Source organism: Canis aureus, chromosome 3, assembly GCF_053574225.1.
Source record: "Canis aureus isolate CA01 chromosome 3, VMU_Caureus_v.1.0, whole genome shotgun sequence".
Lineage (NCBI taxonomy): Eukaryota > Metazoa > Chordata > Mammalia > Carnivora > Canidae > Canis > Canis aureus.
This window is the reverse complement of record NC_135613.1, coordinates 18,198,262-18,215,216: the sequence shown is the minus strand read 5'-3', so window position 1 is coordinate 18,215,216 and position 16,955 is coordinate 18,198,262. Positions and strand designations below refer to the sequence as shown.

Sequence of the window (16,955 nt, the reverse complement as noted above, 5' to 3'; positions counted from 1 at the left end):
TTTTTGTTCATAAGCTAGAATTACCTTATTTACAAAGATAAAGGGGACCCCATTATAAAATGGTCACCTTTGGCAAATGCATGAATTGGGAGTAAGTTCCTTTGAAATTCTCCAAAAACTTAAAACTAAGGTGTATCAAATAAAATCAGTTCTACCAAATAAAAACTTCACATCAAAATACAAAGTTTAGTAATGGAGTGTCTTTTCATTTTCTTCTAGTAGGAAATTAGTATATTTTCATGAACAAAGGTAAAACGGTAATGAAAATAACTAGGCACAACCTCTCCTTTATCAGAAGATGATGGGTTTGTGAAAAGTCAAGGCAACAAAATAGGTCACTTTACGTCAAAGAATTCACAAAAAAAGGTAGAATTCCAACTTCTTTTTAATCACTGAACTTCAGTTTTTACGAATAATCTTAGGACAATTCAGGGAACTAAGGTTTTGGGAGGAAAAACAGTTCTTACTTGTACATGAAGAACTATGACATGCTCAACTATTCTGTAAATAACTCTATTGGCTGGATTAACATTTTCACAGAAACAAATTTTTTTTTAAAGCCAAAGATCACTGCGTTTGTATTTACAAAAAGCCATAAACAAACATGCATTTCTCCTTTACTAGGAGAACTTAAATGTTTGAACATTAAGGCAGTGACGATTCTAAAACATAATGAAATTCTAAGTTAAGGCTTTATGTTTGTTTTGAAACCCATAATCATAGGCCACTGTGACCAAAGCAAACTCTTATCTACCAGGTTGGGTTCATCTGTCCAGGATTTGTTATTCACTACCAACTATTCTTCTATGGGATAGGAATTAGTAATATTACTGATTTATTAGTTCACTCCTTAGGTTTTATTTTGAGGACTTAGCCTTCAGCAGCATAAGCATGTGCCACAGAAGGAATTTTTAAAAATAAACTTAGAAAACGTACAGACTACATCAATTTTTCCTTGACTGAAAGTTGGACAACAATCCTAAATACAGAAAACCTCCAAAGCATATTTGACTTGCTCCCATCTAAAAAACATGGATGTTCTTGATTACTGAAGTAACTGGTCTTCACCTCCTATTCTTTGAAGACTGTGATAATGCTGTCTAAACAAATAAAGCAACAAAATGCAGAATGCCATATTTTAGGTGGAATTTGTTCTATACTTGCTATCCTCAAGGCACAAATAACATCCTTGCTAGGCCAAAGTTTCTCCTTATTCAAATAATATGAGGTGGATTAAAAGATTCACTTTAGAGTAACTGTTGATTGCACTCTCGCCCTATTAAGTTTACACAAAGTACTGAAATTTAGGGGGAATGTCCTTTTCTCTTTCCCTTTTTTTTTTTTTTTAAATAAACACTTAGACAAAACTCAGATCCAGCCTACGGGAACACTCTGAGAAGCAGCTGTGGAGCACCACCCTTGCCTACAGGGGAGAGCAGTAGGGATGTTCCCCAGACACAATGCATTATGAGCTAACGGGCACAATTCCACACCCAGTGTTTCCACAGCTGGGATAATGAACAGTTACGTAGACTAGAAGGATCACTATTTACACTAAGTGCTTGCTGCTACTTCATGAAGCAGTAATTTTACAGCAACACATCCTATGAGGAAAGTACGTACACTTAGGTTGGTATCAGCAATAGTTCATACAGAGGAAGAATGGCATGGACTACACGAAGACGGTCTCAAAAGCTAAAGACAGCTGTCATTTTCCTTTGTCTTCAAGTCAGAAAAAAGTGAGATGTCAAAGCAGATGAAGCTGCATGCAGCATGAGTCCCATGCCATCTAAGCATTGGTGCTTAAATCTGATGTGTGGCATCCAATTTCTTTAGATTTACTATCAGGAAACAGGGATTTCTAACAAGCACTTTCAAATATTTTAGGTGCAATTTAAGTTAAGCAAGTCACATTTCCACTGAAATGTTTTGATGATCTGAAAAATCTACCCTAGTACCTGGTAAGCTTGGCTTGGCTTCAGTTAATTGCTAGATGGGTTTTAAAGGTGTGAAATACACTTGTGTTCTTAAGATGGGAAGACTAACTGTGAAAGGGCAAACGTAGGCAACAAAGAAACAATATTTTTAGATCAACATCTTACACTTTATAATACACTCACATTTATACACAAATTTCATGTTTACAAGTACAAAAGGCAAAAGACCCTCCAAGAATAGAAGTAAATGCATCAGTAACTACATTCAATAGTGTTAACACTGTTGTCCCACTCTCCCATTTTCCCAAACCTAGAAGGAAATTGTAACAGCTGTTGCACGCACGGACATCATTTTCAGAAGTTGGAGACTGTGTGTAGTTCCGCACATGTCTGGGTTTCTACAGAGCTAAACTGAGATTCCATTGTGTTCCAGGCCAAATCGGCCAGAAGAAAGTCGTCCATTGCTGTTTGAGTTTCGTTGCTGGTGAAGAACAAGCTCCCCAGGGTTTCGAAGCCGGAATTCATGGTTTGTGTTTCTGTACTGTTCAACTGAACTTTGCTCTCTATAGTAGGTATATTTTTAGCAGCGGAGATTCCTTCAGTTTGGGTCTCTGTGTCAGATGAATCAGTACTCATGGAAAAGCTGGAGTGTTTCAGAATACTTCCCAGAGGCAGATGGGGGCTACTGTCTAAAAAGAAGTTTAAGTCTGTCTGTGTCTGTGTGTCAAACATTTCAAGGCCTAAAAAGTTAGAATTTCCCCTACAACTATAGGACTGAGCAGAGGTGTCTGCAAGGAAGAAGTCTGTTTGGGTTTCTATGTCCAGCGATTCCAAGACAGGCTCAGTGGTCATGGTGTTAAGCTCACTCTCTTCGGTTTGAGTCTGGATATTTGAGGCCGACAAGAACTCTTCAATATCAAAATCGATTGCGGGATTCTGGGTCGGGCCAGATGGAAGCTGGGGGTCAGGTCCAGTACTCGTGTCAGACAAAAGACTACGATTGTCCAGTGTCTGACTGGGCAGATTACTTGACAAGATGTTTTCCAAATCACTTAATAAATCTATAGTTTGGGTCTGATTATCTGTCATGTTCTGTGAAGGAAGCATACTGTGCTGTGCACTGAAGTTTATAATTGGTGCAGATTTCTCAAGATCTTGATTTAAAGTCTTAGGGTGGTTCTGAGGTAACAAATCATGAGTGACAGTCTCTGCTACTAAGCTGCTGCTTATAATACTGTCTGTAGAAACACCATAGGATGGATGGACGCTCTCAAAAATGTCTCCACCCATTACAGCTTGGTCCATCTGTACTCTGTCATCTGTCAGATTATGCATTCCACTGGTCTGGGTTTCTCTGGAGATCCCACCTGACTGGTAACAGGCATCTATAAATGCATCAGTCTGAGCAGCTATGGATGAGGTCACCTTAGAACTGGGCAAAAACGTTTGCGTATGAACGCTAATGGGAAGGGAGACTTGAGAACCAAATGTCAAATCTGTTTGAGAACAAGAAGATACAGAGGAATCAGGGCCAGCCCACTGTGTGGAAGGTATGAAGTGCGGTGTGGCGTAAGACAGGTCCGTCTGTACGTTGATGGAAGATATGCTGTTCTTCTGACAGGTGTTCCCTAGTTCTTGTGAAGGATCAGACAGGCTCTTACCCAAGTTCACTTGAACACCTGTACTAATTGGCTCCATGGCCACAGGACTTACAATTTTTGAAAGAGGGAGACTCTCTTTAAGACAGGCAGCCTCTGAATCTAGGCCAAGGATGAGGGTTCCTACTGACAAGGGCAGTATGTGCACAGCGCCTGGGGCAGAACCTTGATGATCAACACCCAACACCACAGGCTGAGCTGAGGAGTCGGCTGTAGGCACGAAGACAGGCACGGGAGAAAACTGCATAACAGGAAGTTTCACCAGAGCCACCTTGGGCTTGGGTAAAAGCAACTTCTGAGGGTATCTTGGAGGTGGTGTAAGAGTCTGCTTTCCGGCATTAGAGCTGCAAGAGTCTTCAAAAGACGCGACCAGCTTTATTTCTGAAGTTTCCAGTTCCTGAGTGTCTGGTTTTGTAGCTGGTTGGGTACTCAGGGACTCAGTGGTCTTACTGGACAACTTTTGGCTGTGCAGGCAGCTCTCCATTTTCCTTTTTTTACTAGGTGGATCCCTGAAAACAAGGACAGAGTAAAAAGAAAAGCAAGTTTAGGCTGCAGCGTTCTTCAACCCTGATGTTGCATCTTCAATTACTTATGCATGCTGCTCCCCACACCTACAGCAGAGGTCAGACTACCTGGTGAAGAGAGATCCATCCTTTTGTGCTCTTCTGGGCCTACTATATGGTGGGCAGAAGTTCAGGAACATGCAAGTAGGGAAGGAGGAAGCACATCTTTTTTGGGGGCAGACCTCTGAGTATTCCAGAACTCAGCTTAACTCTGCATGCACGAGGAAGCTACCAGATTACATAATGCAACTTTTACTGTTTCTTTAAGTAGGAAGCTATTACTCCAAATATAAATCTGACCTTTAAAATGAAGTAGAGTTTCATGATAAAACTTAACTCTTCAAGAACATAACATCCCTCTGATAGGAAATGCTGGAAGTTGGGATTTTCAATTGGGAAGAAATAAGGAAGAACAACTGGGTTAGGTAGATCTGGGTCCTCTGCTAGTACTGCTCACTTTTCTGAAAGTTCCCCTCTTCCATGTCACATCTATTTTCCATTATCCCTCCTTTCTTTCTCCTTGCACTAATGGCTCTCCAGAAGTTTCATCTGAAACTCTTCCCATAGCCACTGACTTCTGTACCACCATGTCTTCCCCTTTACCTGTGCTCTGCTGGGATCTCATGGCCAGTGCGGTAGATGTGGGACTGTAAAGCAGTTCTACTGGCATAGGGACAGCCACACGTGCACTGGAAGGTCTTGCCACAATCCTCTGCATGCCTTTTCAAGTCCCACTCCGTGCCGTAGGAATTGCTGCACTTACTGCATTTATGCTTCTTTTCAGCATGCATTTTCATAAAGTGCTAGGAAGAACACAGAAGGGACCAAAGTGGAAAACTGCATTTGCTCAAAACATTTCACGTACCCATGTTAACAAGGAGTTTACATGACAAACTAAAGCAGTCTAAATCAAAAGGATGGAAAAGCAGGCAAACTGCAGTGTATCACATGCCCCTTCTCCCTGCCACTCCTGCTTTGTGAAAAGCAAGGATGCTGTTTTGGAAATAATTCATAGCACTCACCGTTTAGGTTTTATAAATTAGTGCTGCAGGCAGGAGAACATCTGCCATGGTTTTCTCAGGACCCCTCAAGCAAAGCCTTGGACAAGTATTATAGCTGTCAGGCTCTGTGGCCCTATGTCACCGCTTTCCTCACTCGCTAGACCCCTCCCTTCTCCTAAGGCAGCTGCTTCGGAAACTTTTCCTGACTTCTGCAGCTTCGTACTTCCTTAGGAGAAGGAACTTTTCCTTTGTGCCTTTGCTCCTCTGGCCTTGGAGGCACACAGATTCACAAAGGATCTGGAGGACACAATTCTCACTTGCTGAACCAGTCTTCTTGTCTTTCTCTCCAAATTCACTTCTGTATGTCTTCTCCCCCAAACAAGCCACGTCTCCTTCACTCGTTTTATATCTTACCCATATTTTCCCCAACAGGGAGACTCTTGGGAGGCTATTCTCACAAGCAGCTTTGAGAGTCTTCCAGTTATGTTTGGTAAGTGATTAAAATGCATGTTAGGTTTATATCACCTGTATTTCATCCTCAGAGAAGTATACTTAAGACAAGTAAAATACCTGTTTTACGAGAGAAAATTGAGAAAATGGTCTGTCAGGGCCTCTAGGGCATCCTTCAATTGGACAACAGTAGAATTTCGGTACGGTTTTCAAGTCTTTTCTTATTGTTGGATTTACTATGCCATCCTGCAAAAGAAAAAATGAATTATTAAAACAAAACAAAACAAAAAAACTGGTTGGGAGCAGAAACAAGGAATGACTAAAGACAAGAGATCTTTTTAAGGGAGATAAAGATGTTCTAAAATTAGATTGTAGTGCTGATGCACAACTATGTAAATCTAAATAATTATTGACTTAAAATGGGTAAATTTTATGGTGGATAAACTGTAGCTCAATAAATCTGTAAAAATTTTTCAAAACAAAAACACTCATGCTGTTTAAAAATCTTCTATCCATTCCTTTGAAACTCCTCCTTCCAAACTTAAAATCTCTGTCCTTAAAGCCAGCTTTCTCTGTAAGTGATATATTCACAGTTTCTCAGGCTCAAGATTTTGGTACTCCAGTTGTTCCCTTCCCTTTTATCCTACTCTCAATTTTCGGGAGCTCCTGAAAAAACCTTTGACTATGGTCTAGGCCTTCCTCCTAGCATTATTACTTTCTCTGATCGTTGTACCACTAAAGTAGCTGAAGCTGGTCAACACAACTTTTGATATAGTAGCTTGAATATAGGCACCATGCTATGTTTGACATTTTAATAATCATTACAGTAACCAGTACTTATATTGCTTTTATTTCTGTGTCAGGCATTTATATATATTAACTCATATAATCCTAATCATCCTTTGTTATTAAGCATGTGATTGACTTTTTGGTTGGGAGTTTAAAATAAGTGGTGACTTAATTTAAGCCTGAAGTGCTCTGTCTTGGTGCCCCTGAAGAGCCCACATACTGCAGGGGTGAGAGGCCTATGACCTCCAGTGTAATTTCCATCTGCCCTAAAGGAAGGTAGTGGTGGTGGTGAGGGGGGTGGGTGGGGGTGGACCTCTCTATAGGTCACTGGAAACATCAGGACATATATTCATGTAAGCAGGGCTCAAGGGTACAGGAGCACCTGACTCTGGGGGTCCCAAAACATACGAAGTTTGGCCACTCACCACTGACAAAATCCAAAGGCAGTGAGATAAGTGGTAGTGAAACAAGAATGGGATTTATTTCAGAGAACATCACCAAGAAGACAGTGGACTAATGTCTCAAAAATGGTCTGCAAAGTGCTTAAAATACTTCCAGGTTTATGTAAGGGTACGGTGCAAGTGGGCAGTGAAGGTCAGGTCAATCACTGTCTTGAGTTCAACCACCTGGGTCTTGCTGGTGTAAAGGCAGTCCCTGTTGCTTGAGGGACTAGTTTTGAGTCTCCATCATGGGATGCTTTGCCTCCTGGGTCTTTTGGCTGAGTGAAGAGATAAGCTGGAAAGAACATAATCGAAGGAAGTACAGACTGAGGTCAAAGTGGAGGTAGCAGAAGAAGTCCCCATTCACTCAGGCCTCAGTTGCTACTGCAGCACGTAGCAGCTATTCTGGTCATCTAGTGTTCTGATGAGAAAAGAGTCATTACTTTTCGAACACGTCCACTTCCTTTTCTACCATAAATGTTTCTGGAGAAGTGAGAAATGAAGAACCATGTGGCCAAGGTTCCTTCCCTTTGCCTTCCCAATGATCTCAAGAGGAACATGTTGATCTTGCTGAGTCTGTGTCCACTCAGAGGGGAAAAGAAGGTATTCTTGTTTTATTTTTAAACAATGTAATTTATCTTTCCATATCACATTCCATTAGTCCTCCATGTTTTCCACACTGGTCCACCCTTTTATAATCCTACTGCATTATACTGCCTAGATATTCATAACCATTTGGGGTATTCAAATGGTCTCTTAAATACCAAAAACTTATTTGTAAGGGTCACCTAATGGTGTGTTACACCTCCAATCTCCCATTATAACCCTATCTTTTTTTCTGTTCCCTTTTCATACACCACCCTGCTCAGTCTCACATTCTTCCTAATTACAATTGCACCTTCTATCAAGGCCCAATTTGTCCTACAACCTTCTGGCTCTCTTCAGGCAGAATACAATGGTGGAAAAGGCACTTGGCATTGCAAGACCTATAAACCACTTCTACCACCAACTAGTAACCTCTCTGAGCCAGTTCACTCATTTCTGAGACAGATACAATAGTTAACTCTCAGGATTATTTTGTACTGGATTATCATTAAACTGAACCCAGAACACATTCTCAGTAAACAACACTCCTTGTTCTGCTTACCACCATCCATATCTAGAGCTCTATTTCCTGTTTGAATTCAAAGATAGTAAAACTTAAGCTATTTTACATATTACCATTTTTTCTAGATTCCTGTCTCTCCAACTAAATTTAAGGGCAGAAACACTTTTGCTCTTTTGTACACCTCTTGGTATTGTCTTAATGCTTAAAGAGAGCAATTGCCTGCTAAATGCAGAGCATTTTTTGAAAGGCAGGGTAGGGTAGTGGTTTTCAACCCGAGGGTCTGTGAAAAATTACCAGACGCTTAAAAAAATATCTCTGCCTGGTTGCAACTCCAGATATTCTGATATCATTAGTTTGGGTTAGGGATTAGGGATCCATATTTGGTTTTTAAATCTCCTCAGAAGATCCCAAAGTGCAGCCTAGCTTTGGAACCTCAGGGATAGTGGTTAAACCCCTGGATTCTGGAACGTGGACTGCCATAGTTTGAATTTTCTACCTTGTCACTTTCCTGTGACCTTAAGAAGATGAACTGTCTTGGTTTCCTTATCTGAAAAGTAGGCAAAACAGGATCTACTTCAGGGCTGTTGTAGGGATTTAGTCAAAATGTATAGGGTTTAGAATAGTGTTTATCACATAATCAATCACTCAGTTATTATTGCTGAGTTATTTGCTGTGGAGAGTTTTGTGTCTTCTTTTGCTTTTTGCCAACAACTTAATGCCAATGATCTAATCTAAACCAGTGCTTTACATTAAATACTGTCCTTATGAAATTCTGACTGAAAGGCTCTTCTGTTGATACACTTGCAGCTGCTAGCTTTAATAACTGCCATGGTCTCATCACCAAACTCATCCTATTCACCAAGTCATCTAGTGTTTGTTTGTTTTTAATGAAATACTTTCAGTTAACTTCTATTTTTCCATTTAGTGTTATCAGCAAGAGAGAGCAAAATGTGGGAAGAATATCAAGGGAGACTCAGAAATCTTTCATTTACCTGACAATTAGAAAATTCCTCTTATTGATGTGCCAATGACATGGCCCCTTTCTGTTCCAGGTTGTTCGGATGTTCCACAAAACTGCCTACAGGGTCACTACAAAATTCACACTCCCTTCTAATATACAGCTCTGCTTGGCATGCCTCTTATGATCCCTTTTCAAACTCCCAATCATATTCTCATATACCTGTTCACTTCACTTTTAAAAAATTAACAAACTTTATTTTTTTAGAGATGTTTTAGGTTGATAGGAAATTGAGTAGAAAGCACAGAGAGTTCTTATGTATCTCTCCCTCCGCAAACAGGTACAGCCTGTTCCACTGTTAGCAATTATCCCCTACCAGATGGTACATTTGTTACAATCAATGAACCTACACTGGCACATCATTATCACCTAAAGTCCACAGTTCGGTTTATTCTTGCTCTTGTACATTCTTTGCTTTTGACAAATGTGTAATGATATGTATCCACTGTTACACTACCACACACTATTTTCACTGCCCTGAAAATCCTCTCTGCTACACCTATTCATATCATTCTTCCCGTTAAACCCACCCTGGCAACCACTAATCTTTCTTGCCTTTTCTGGAACGTCATATAGTTGGAATGATACAGTATGTACCCTTTTCGGATTGGCTTCTTTCATTGAGTATATACACCACACCTAAATTTCTTCCATGTCTTTCCCTGGCTTGATAGCTCATTTCTTTTTAGTGCTGAGTAATATGCCGTTTTCTGGAGGTACCGCAGTTCATCTATCCATTCACCTACTTTGAACATCATGCTTGCTTCAGAGTTTTGACAATTAAGCACTTCTCTTAACGTGGCTGCTACCACTTCCCTCACCCTTCCTTTCTCACGGTTACATCACTAGTTCAAGTCATCCTGACTCTCTGGGCTTTCATCATTAACCCCTTAACATCTCTAGAATTTCAATCTTTTTCATTCATACTTTGCCAGATTCATTTTTCTAAAGTATAGCTCTGATCATGTCATTACCTCATTCAAACATTTTTGGTGGCACCCCAAATCTACCCGAGTCCAAATTTCTCTAGCTTGAGACATTCAAGTCCCTTACTATATAGCTTTGAATTGCCTTTCTCTTCTGTTATTTACCTGTTTTACCTAATGGAACTACTTAAAATCCCCCAAACCTTTTCAAGAGGAGGAATGTATTTATACCTTCTGTTGCATTTGGGAATGTCTGGATGGAGTAAATGTTCAGTAAAAACCGGGAGCATTATAGTGAACATGTTTGAGTGGCCATCTAAGCCAAAACCGTATCATGCACCAAGATTAAACACTAAAGACTGCCATGCTGGACATCAACAGTCCCATTGTCCTGTTGTTGCCTTTATCACATGGCATGGCAACATGTTTATCAGGCATGGCAACAACCTGAGGCAGTTCACACTTTGCTTTTCTAAGGGCCAATTGATTCCTCAGCCTCCCCATCACCATCCCTCCACCCCAGTTCCGGGGCCTCCCTCCATCCCATTCTTGTCCTAAGACAATACACTCAAAGGATAGGATGGGTGAAGATGAGAATGGGGAGATAAGAAATGGGGATGGCACAATACCACATGTGAGAAAGTCATCTTTTGTTCAATATGCTCAAGAACAAAATTCACCAGACTTTTTGTGCTTTATCTTTTATGTGCGAAACTAAAAAGAGAACATAAAGGGATCCCTGGGTGGTGCAGCGGTTTAGCACCTGCCTTTGGCCCAGGGCGCGATCCTGGAGGCCCGGGATCGAATCCCATGTCGGGCTCCCGGTGCATGGAGCCTGCTTCTTCCCTCTGCCCGTGTCTCTGCCTCTCTCTCTGTGTGTGACTATCATCAATAAAAAAAATAAAAAATAAAAAGAAATAAAAAGAGAACATAAAAGATACTTCATGTTTTGCATTCCTTTTTGGGGTACCTGTTACTTACAAAATGTTTCAAAGCAAAAAACATTTCAAAAATGTTTATGAAACATTTTAAGTAAAAGAATTTGGAAAAAAATCTAGGAGAGAAAACAATCAAAAAACAAGATGGAAAAAAGTAAATAGAAGTAAAGAAAAGCAGGAGTACGGACACACTAAGGAGAAAAGGTAAAAGGAAAGGCTTGGAGGAATAGTGGCAAAAAATGGGGAAAAAAAGGCACCACACTCTACACTTGACTGCCTTCATAGAAAGCAACCAAAAAAATCAGTTTGCTCTGTTGTCTTCTCATTGTAAAATTTAAATTCAGATGTCTTTATACAATATGGCCTATAGAGTGACTTGGAGCCTTTCTTTTCCTTTTTTTTTTTTTTTCTTTAACAAAACAAAACAAACAAAAAACTTCCTGGCAAATCATTCAAAGCAAACCCTGGACTGAACATAATACAAAAAATCCTTTAAGCCATGTTTTAAAAATATAAATGCTGCTGGGTAAGAGGTTCTTTAAGGGCCCTCCTGTTCCCTTCACTGCTTTTAAGCATGAGGAATAAAAGAATCTCTAACAACTGAAAAATGTCCATTTACTCCTACTCTTCCTTTCCCTTAATCCCCAGCTTTCATTTCCCCAGGGATTCCCCCTGTAGGCAAGGCTAGACAGGGTTATTTCCAATTTCCTTATAGGAGATGGAATATAGACATATCTCATAAGAACCCACATAAAACCAAAAGGCAGTATGTCCTTACACCTTACAATTCAATCCCCATTCTTTCCCATCATCCTTCAGAAAGGTTATTTACATTAAGAAGGGAATATTTATTTGGGGGCAGGGTAGTACCTTGTGAAGAAAGTCTAGAATAAAATAAGGACCATACAGCAACTAATGGGGAAGGAAATAAAAGATTATCATAACCTAGAAAAAATGAAAACTAGGAAAGAAACTATAATTTTGCAAGTAGTTGTAATCAAGAGAATCAGAAGGAAAAACTCCCACTGAATATTATGCAAATCTGCCAAGCAGATATACTCAGACCACCTTCAGAACAGAAAGTAGGCACACACTTGACTGGTACCGGAGTCTCTCCAAACACCTTTCAAAACTACCCAGAGCTCCCAGTTGGCTCTTGTCCCCAGGCCACCTCCTTCTAATACTTTGAAAACAAGTGTCAAGGGTAATGTTTGAACTCAAGAGCCTTCTAATCAGGATGCAGACCGAAAGCAGAGGTTCACCACACTGGGGCATCACTGTATAGGTATGTCTATTTTGTCACAGAAGTCACCTTCATTAAAGAAAATGAACTCCTTTCCTCCAATACAGCAGAGGCTCAGGGGTTTCTAGGTGCTATGGTTAAATTAAAAAGGCAGAACAAGGGGGGCATCCCTGGGTGGCTCAGCGGTTTGGTGCCTCCCTTCGGCCCAGGGCGTGATCCTGGAGTCCTGGGATGGAGTCCCGGGATGGAGTCCCAAGTCAGGCTCCCTGCATGGAGCCTGCTTCTCCCTCTGCCTGTGTCTCTGCCTCTCTCTGTCTCTCATGAATAAATAAAATCTTAGCAACAACAACAACAACAACAACAACAACAACAACAACAAAAAGGCAGAACAAGGCAGGAAAGTGAGCCCCTTGGTCAAGAAAAATACAAAACAATGATGGTTCTGGATGATTTAATTCCTGCTGAGATAGGTCTCCCTAATGACCTGCGAAGGAAAATCAGGAGAGTCCACTTTTCCCTTCAACATTTTTAGTTGAGAAAGGGATCCTGAGTGCACTCACTGTGCTGTCTTCACACAAGAGACATCTGAAAAATGGCTTAGAAGTGGGAGAATGACTTCCCACAGGTTCTAAGCAAGGGAGGATACTGCTGCTTTGAAACGTCCAGGTGAAGATTTGACTATCAAAATTTGTATTTGCCTCAAACATACTCCTCTGTGTTAAGCCTATTATACTTTATATTTTGTATATGTATTGCATATTGCATGTGTTTGTATATTTTGTATATGTATGGCTATCTTCATTATTCTTAAACTTTACATATTTTAAAAACACAATTAGAAATAAAATTCTTAATATGCTATCAAACTAGTCCTGAAGAGTGTCACAGAGTCTTGAGAGAGAGAGCATGCTCCAGATAGCAATTCCAGAGAAAAGAACAATAAAACTCTCACAAAGTGCTTGTTAGAGTGATCTCTGGGCTAATACAGTCCTGGTCAGGGCAGCAGCTTCTCTTGTGCACAGAGATGTAAGGTGTCCTGGCTGTTCCTCATTGAGGACATGATACTAAAGGTGCGTGTTGGCCGTTGTATATGAATTGAGAGAACCAAAGGATGTACAGTTCCTACAAATACATAGTTCAATTACCTAGGTTAAAATATAAAGAAAAGGAAGGATTTCGTTAACAATATGAAACAGAAAACCCAAGACTGAAGCCCATTCCCAAAGACCACGGAAGAGTTACTGCACTTGGGTCCTGAAAGAAAGGGAAACTATTCTGAGGGAAACTGCTGGCCCACCTGCAAGGCCGTCCTCAGCACATTTCCTAACAGGGCTCCCTCTTCTTTATGGGGAAACGACGTTGCATCTGCTCAGCTGGTGCCAGATGGGGACTGTCTCTCATGGGAACACGTCAGCCCTACTAGAGACTATAACCTCACACCTCCTGCTGAATTCTTATCCGAAGCCTGATTCTTGGGCAGCCCGGGAGGCTCAGTGGTTTAGCGCCGCCTTCATCCCAGGACGTGATCCTGGGGACCCTGGATCGGGTCCCACGTCAGGTTCCCTGCATGGAGCCTGCTTCTCCCTCTGCCTGTCTCTCTCTCTCTCTCTCTCTCTCTCTCTGTCATGAATAAATAAAATCTAAAAAAAAAAAAAAATCCTGATTCTAAGGGAATCTCCAAGGAGGCTTTACCCGAAGGGCAGACAGAGCAGGCACCATGCCAGGGTCATTCCAACTCATTCCTGAATCAATTCAGACCGTCAAAAGCTGCGTTCACAGGCCGCTCTGCGTGGCATGCTCTGGCATTATGTCACCGCTGGCCTAGGGAGAAGTGAGTGACAGGCGGTGGAAGGAAGCCTCCTATCGTAATGACTGGGAAGTTGTAACCTAACAGGTCTAGGGTGGCCCCGACATCTGGATTCTCAGGGAGCTTCCCACACACACACACACACACACACACACACGCACTAAGGGTTAAACCCCCTGCCCCACCTTACAGAGGGGGGAAGGGACGTCGGCACTATCGTCCTGCTGGCACACGGGTCCCTCTGGAAGGGCCTGCGGGAGAAATCTCCCTTAAGGCCTCATTCCTGAGCAAACCGGACCCTACCAACGCTGCGGGAGAACTTTCCGACGGGGCTTCGAGGCCAATCTGCGGCTCCTTCAGGCTGAGCCCAGAGGCCTGAGCGCGGTCCCGTGCGTGGGCCGAGGAGCAGCCAGCGGGGTACGGCCCCGCGCAGTCCGGCCGCGCAAGCAGGAGGAGGGGGACGGGCCCCGCCGCGGCCGGGAACGACCGAGGTCTCAGGGCGGGCCGCTGGGGCGCGAGGCCGGAGCCGACGGCGAGGCGCGGCGCGGCGCATGACACAGGGTTTTCCGGCTGCGCGTCCCTGCGCGCTAGCTCCACGCTGCCCCGCCGCGACCCCGGCCGCTTGGACGGCGGCCCGGGGCTGCACGCGCACACGCACACTCACACGCACACTCACACGCACACGCGCAATCACGGCCGCGGCGCCCCGCACGCCCGCGCCCGCGCCCCCGCCCCCGAGCGCCAGGCCCCAGGAGGCGCCGTTCGGCCGCGGGCTCACCTGCAGGCGGTGGCTCTTGACCAGGTGCATGTTGAGCGCCGGGCTGTTGGGCAGGATCTTGCCGCAGCCGCGCACCGTGCACAGGATGTTGGTCCGCACGGCCCGGGACAGCTCGCTCACCGACGGCTGGATCAGCTCCCGGGCCGGAGGCGCCGGACCCGCGGGCTGCTGCCTCGCCGCCGCGGGCCGCGGCCGGCTGCCTCTTAGCCGTCCGGGGGGCCCCCACGGGCCCGAGGCGGCGGCGGCGGCGGCGGCGGCGGCGGCGGCGGCGGCGGCGGCGGCGGCTCCCCTCGCGGCCGTCGGGACGGTCGGGGCGCCCGAGGCCAGAGCCGCGGACCCCGCCGCCGCCGCCTCAGAGGCCGCCATCGCTCCCGCACGGCAGAAGGGCCGAGGGAGCAGGCCCCGCCTCCCGCCGCAGCCACTTCCGGCAGGGGGCGGGGCTTCCAGGCTCATTAGCATCCGGCGGGCCGGGACGGCCGCGGCGCCCCCTGCCGGCCGCGGAGGGCGCGTCTGCGGGAGGCCGCCGCCGGAGGCCGCCGCGGGAGGGGGGTGGGGGTCCCTAAACGCCCCAGGGGTTCCCGCGAACAGGTCCAAGGATTGGTCCTCGGATCCACCTTCATCTTCCCGGAAAACTTAACCTGGGGCAATAACTGGACAGAAGAAAAAGCAGTATGTCCAGGAACTTTATTTCCCCAAAGGTTAGAAACAACCCAAATATTCAGCGGCAGGAGAGGCAATACGTGTTTTCCTCCATTTTGCAGAGAAGTAACTAGCCCTAGGTCGCATTATACAAACGAATGAGTTGCTATGATTGAGTTAATCATTTTAAGAAGGCTGGATTTACTTGCCCGTGTCTTTTTCTTCTTCTTCTTTGTTTTTTGGCCTGGGACAGTATAGCTCAGAGCAGGGTTCCAAAGCCTAAGAACTTGGAAGGACTAGCTAGACCACGTAAATGAGCATTGGAGGCCAGGTGTAGACAAAAGGGAGAAGGGGGGACTGCAGTGAAATGGAAAATTCATCCTTTGTTTAAAGGTGGGGGGGGGGCAGCTGCTATTCATCTTTGGTATCACTAGATCTATTTTTTGAAGGTTTTTGTGTGAAAACTTCTGACTTCTAGATGAGCAGCTGTACTAGTTTTCCATTGCTACAGTTACAAATTACCATAGTCTTAGTGGCTTAAAACAACACAGATTGGTTATTTTACAGTTCTGGAAGTCAGAGGTCTGACCCGAGTGTGAGGTTAAGGTCAAAATGCGAGCAGGGTGGCATGTCTTCTGGAGGCTCTGCAGAAGAATCTGCTGATTTGCCTTTTCCAGCTTATCAAAGTTGGTAATGGTGAGTGGAGTCTCTGTCACATCACGGACTTCTCCCTCTGCTCTCTCCTATTCCTGTTCCACTTTTGAAGACCCTTGTGATTACAGTGGCTCCATTTAGGAAATCCAGAATAATCTCCCCTTTGCAAAGTCCATTTGCCTTGTAAGGTAATATATTTATAGATTCCAGGGATTAGGATGTGGATATCTTTGAGTAAGCGGGCATTATTCTGCCTATCACAGAAGCTAATTCTGATTTTAAAAGTACTGTGAGACCAAAAAACCCCCAGGTGTGTGGGAGAGCACCCACAAGCTATTGTGTCTTTCCACGTGGCGTCTAAGAGTGCAGGCTCTGAAGTCTGATTGCCTGGGGCTAATGTGGGCTCAGCCACTTACCAGCCTAAGCTTTGCTATTCACTTCAGTAGAATAAGACTAGTAATGCTGCCGGCCTTATAGGATTGTTATGAAAGTAAGATAAGGCACATAAAATACTTAGCACCGACATAGTAAGTACTACATAAATGTTAGCTATTCATTTTTATAATAAATTCCTTTGGCTGTAGCGGTCTTTGGGTCTGCACTTACTGATCCATCTGTTCCCAAGACTGCATCTGGATGAATGCAGTATGTGTTTCTGGATCACCAAGTACATAAAAGAAGTTCTAGTGTAAGTCAGCGACATACGAAGAAATTGAACTCCCCTCTTCTATAGAATTGCACCAAATTATACCTTTAAATTTAAAGAATAATTCCTCTTAAAGAAGAACTGAGGGCTGACTAAACATCAGGTACATAACAGATAAAGAGTTCCACATATTCTCATTTCCTCAAGCAGGTGCCTGTCTCGGACGGCCGCAAGGTGCAGCCTCAAGTGATTCCACTGTAGGCTGGATAATAGAATTAGTGTCTTCTTTGTTCAGGCTCCAACTGCACATCACTGCTAAGCACCAGGGAGGGCAGGAGCCTGTGAGGAACCATCTCCGAA

The 16,955-nt window shown here is 43.8% G+C and overlaps 1 protein-coding gene across 4 annotated transcripts; it reads right to left on the bottom strand.

Annotated features, from left to right (window-relative positions):
* Window positions 1–367: 367 nt before the first annotated feature.
* ATMIN (ATM interactor) lies at window positions 368–15,022 on the bottom strand. Of its 4 annotated transcripts, none has more exons than XM_077890943.1 (4): window positions 14,657–15,022; window positions 5,730–5,855; window positions 4,762–4,961; window positions 368–4,104 (listed from the first exon to the last, which is right to left on the bottom strand). In XM_077890943.1, the coding sequence occupies exons 1-4, from the start codon at window positions 15,020–15,022 to the stop codon at window positions 2,292–2,294; spliced, it is 2,505 nt and encodes an 834-aa protein (XP_077747069.1). In that variant the 3' UTR covers window positions 368–2,291. The 4 variants fall into 4 exon arrangements, with proteins under 4 accessions (XP_077747069.1, XP_077747072.1, XP_077747070.1 ...); XM_077890946.1 differs by lacking the exon at window positions 14,657–15,022 and adding an exon at window positions 14,064–14,223; XM_077890944.1 differs by lacking the exon at window positions 14,657–15,022 and adding an exon at window positions 13,764–13,878.
* Between the last annotated feature and the right edge of the window lie 1,933 nt (window positions 15,023–16,955).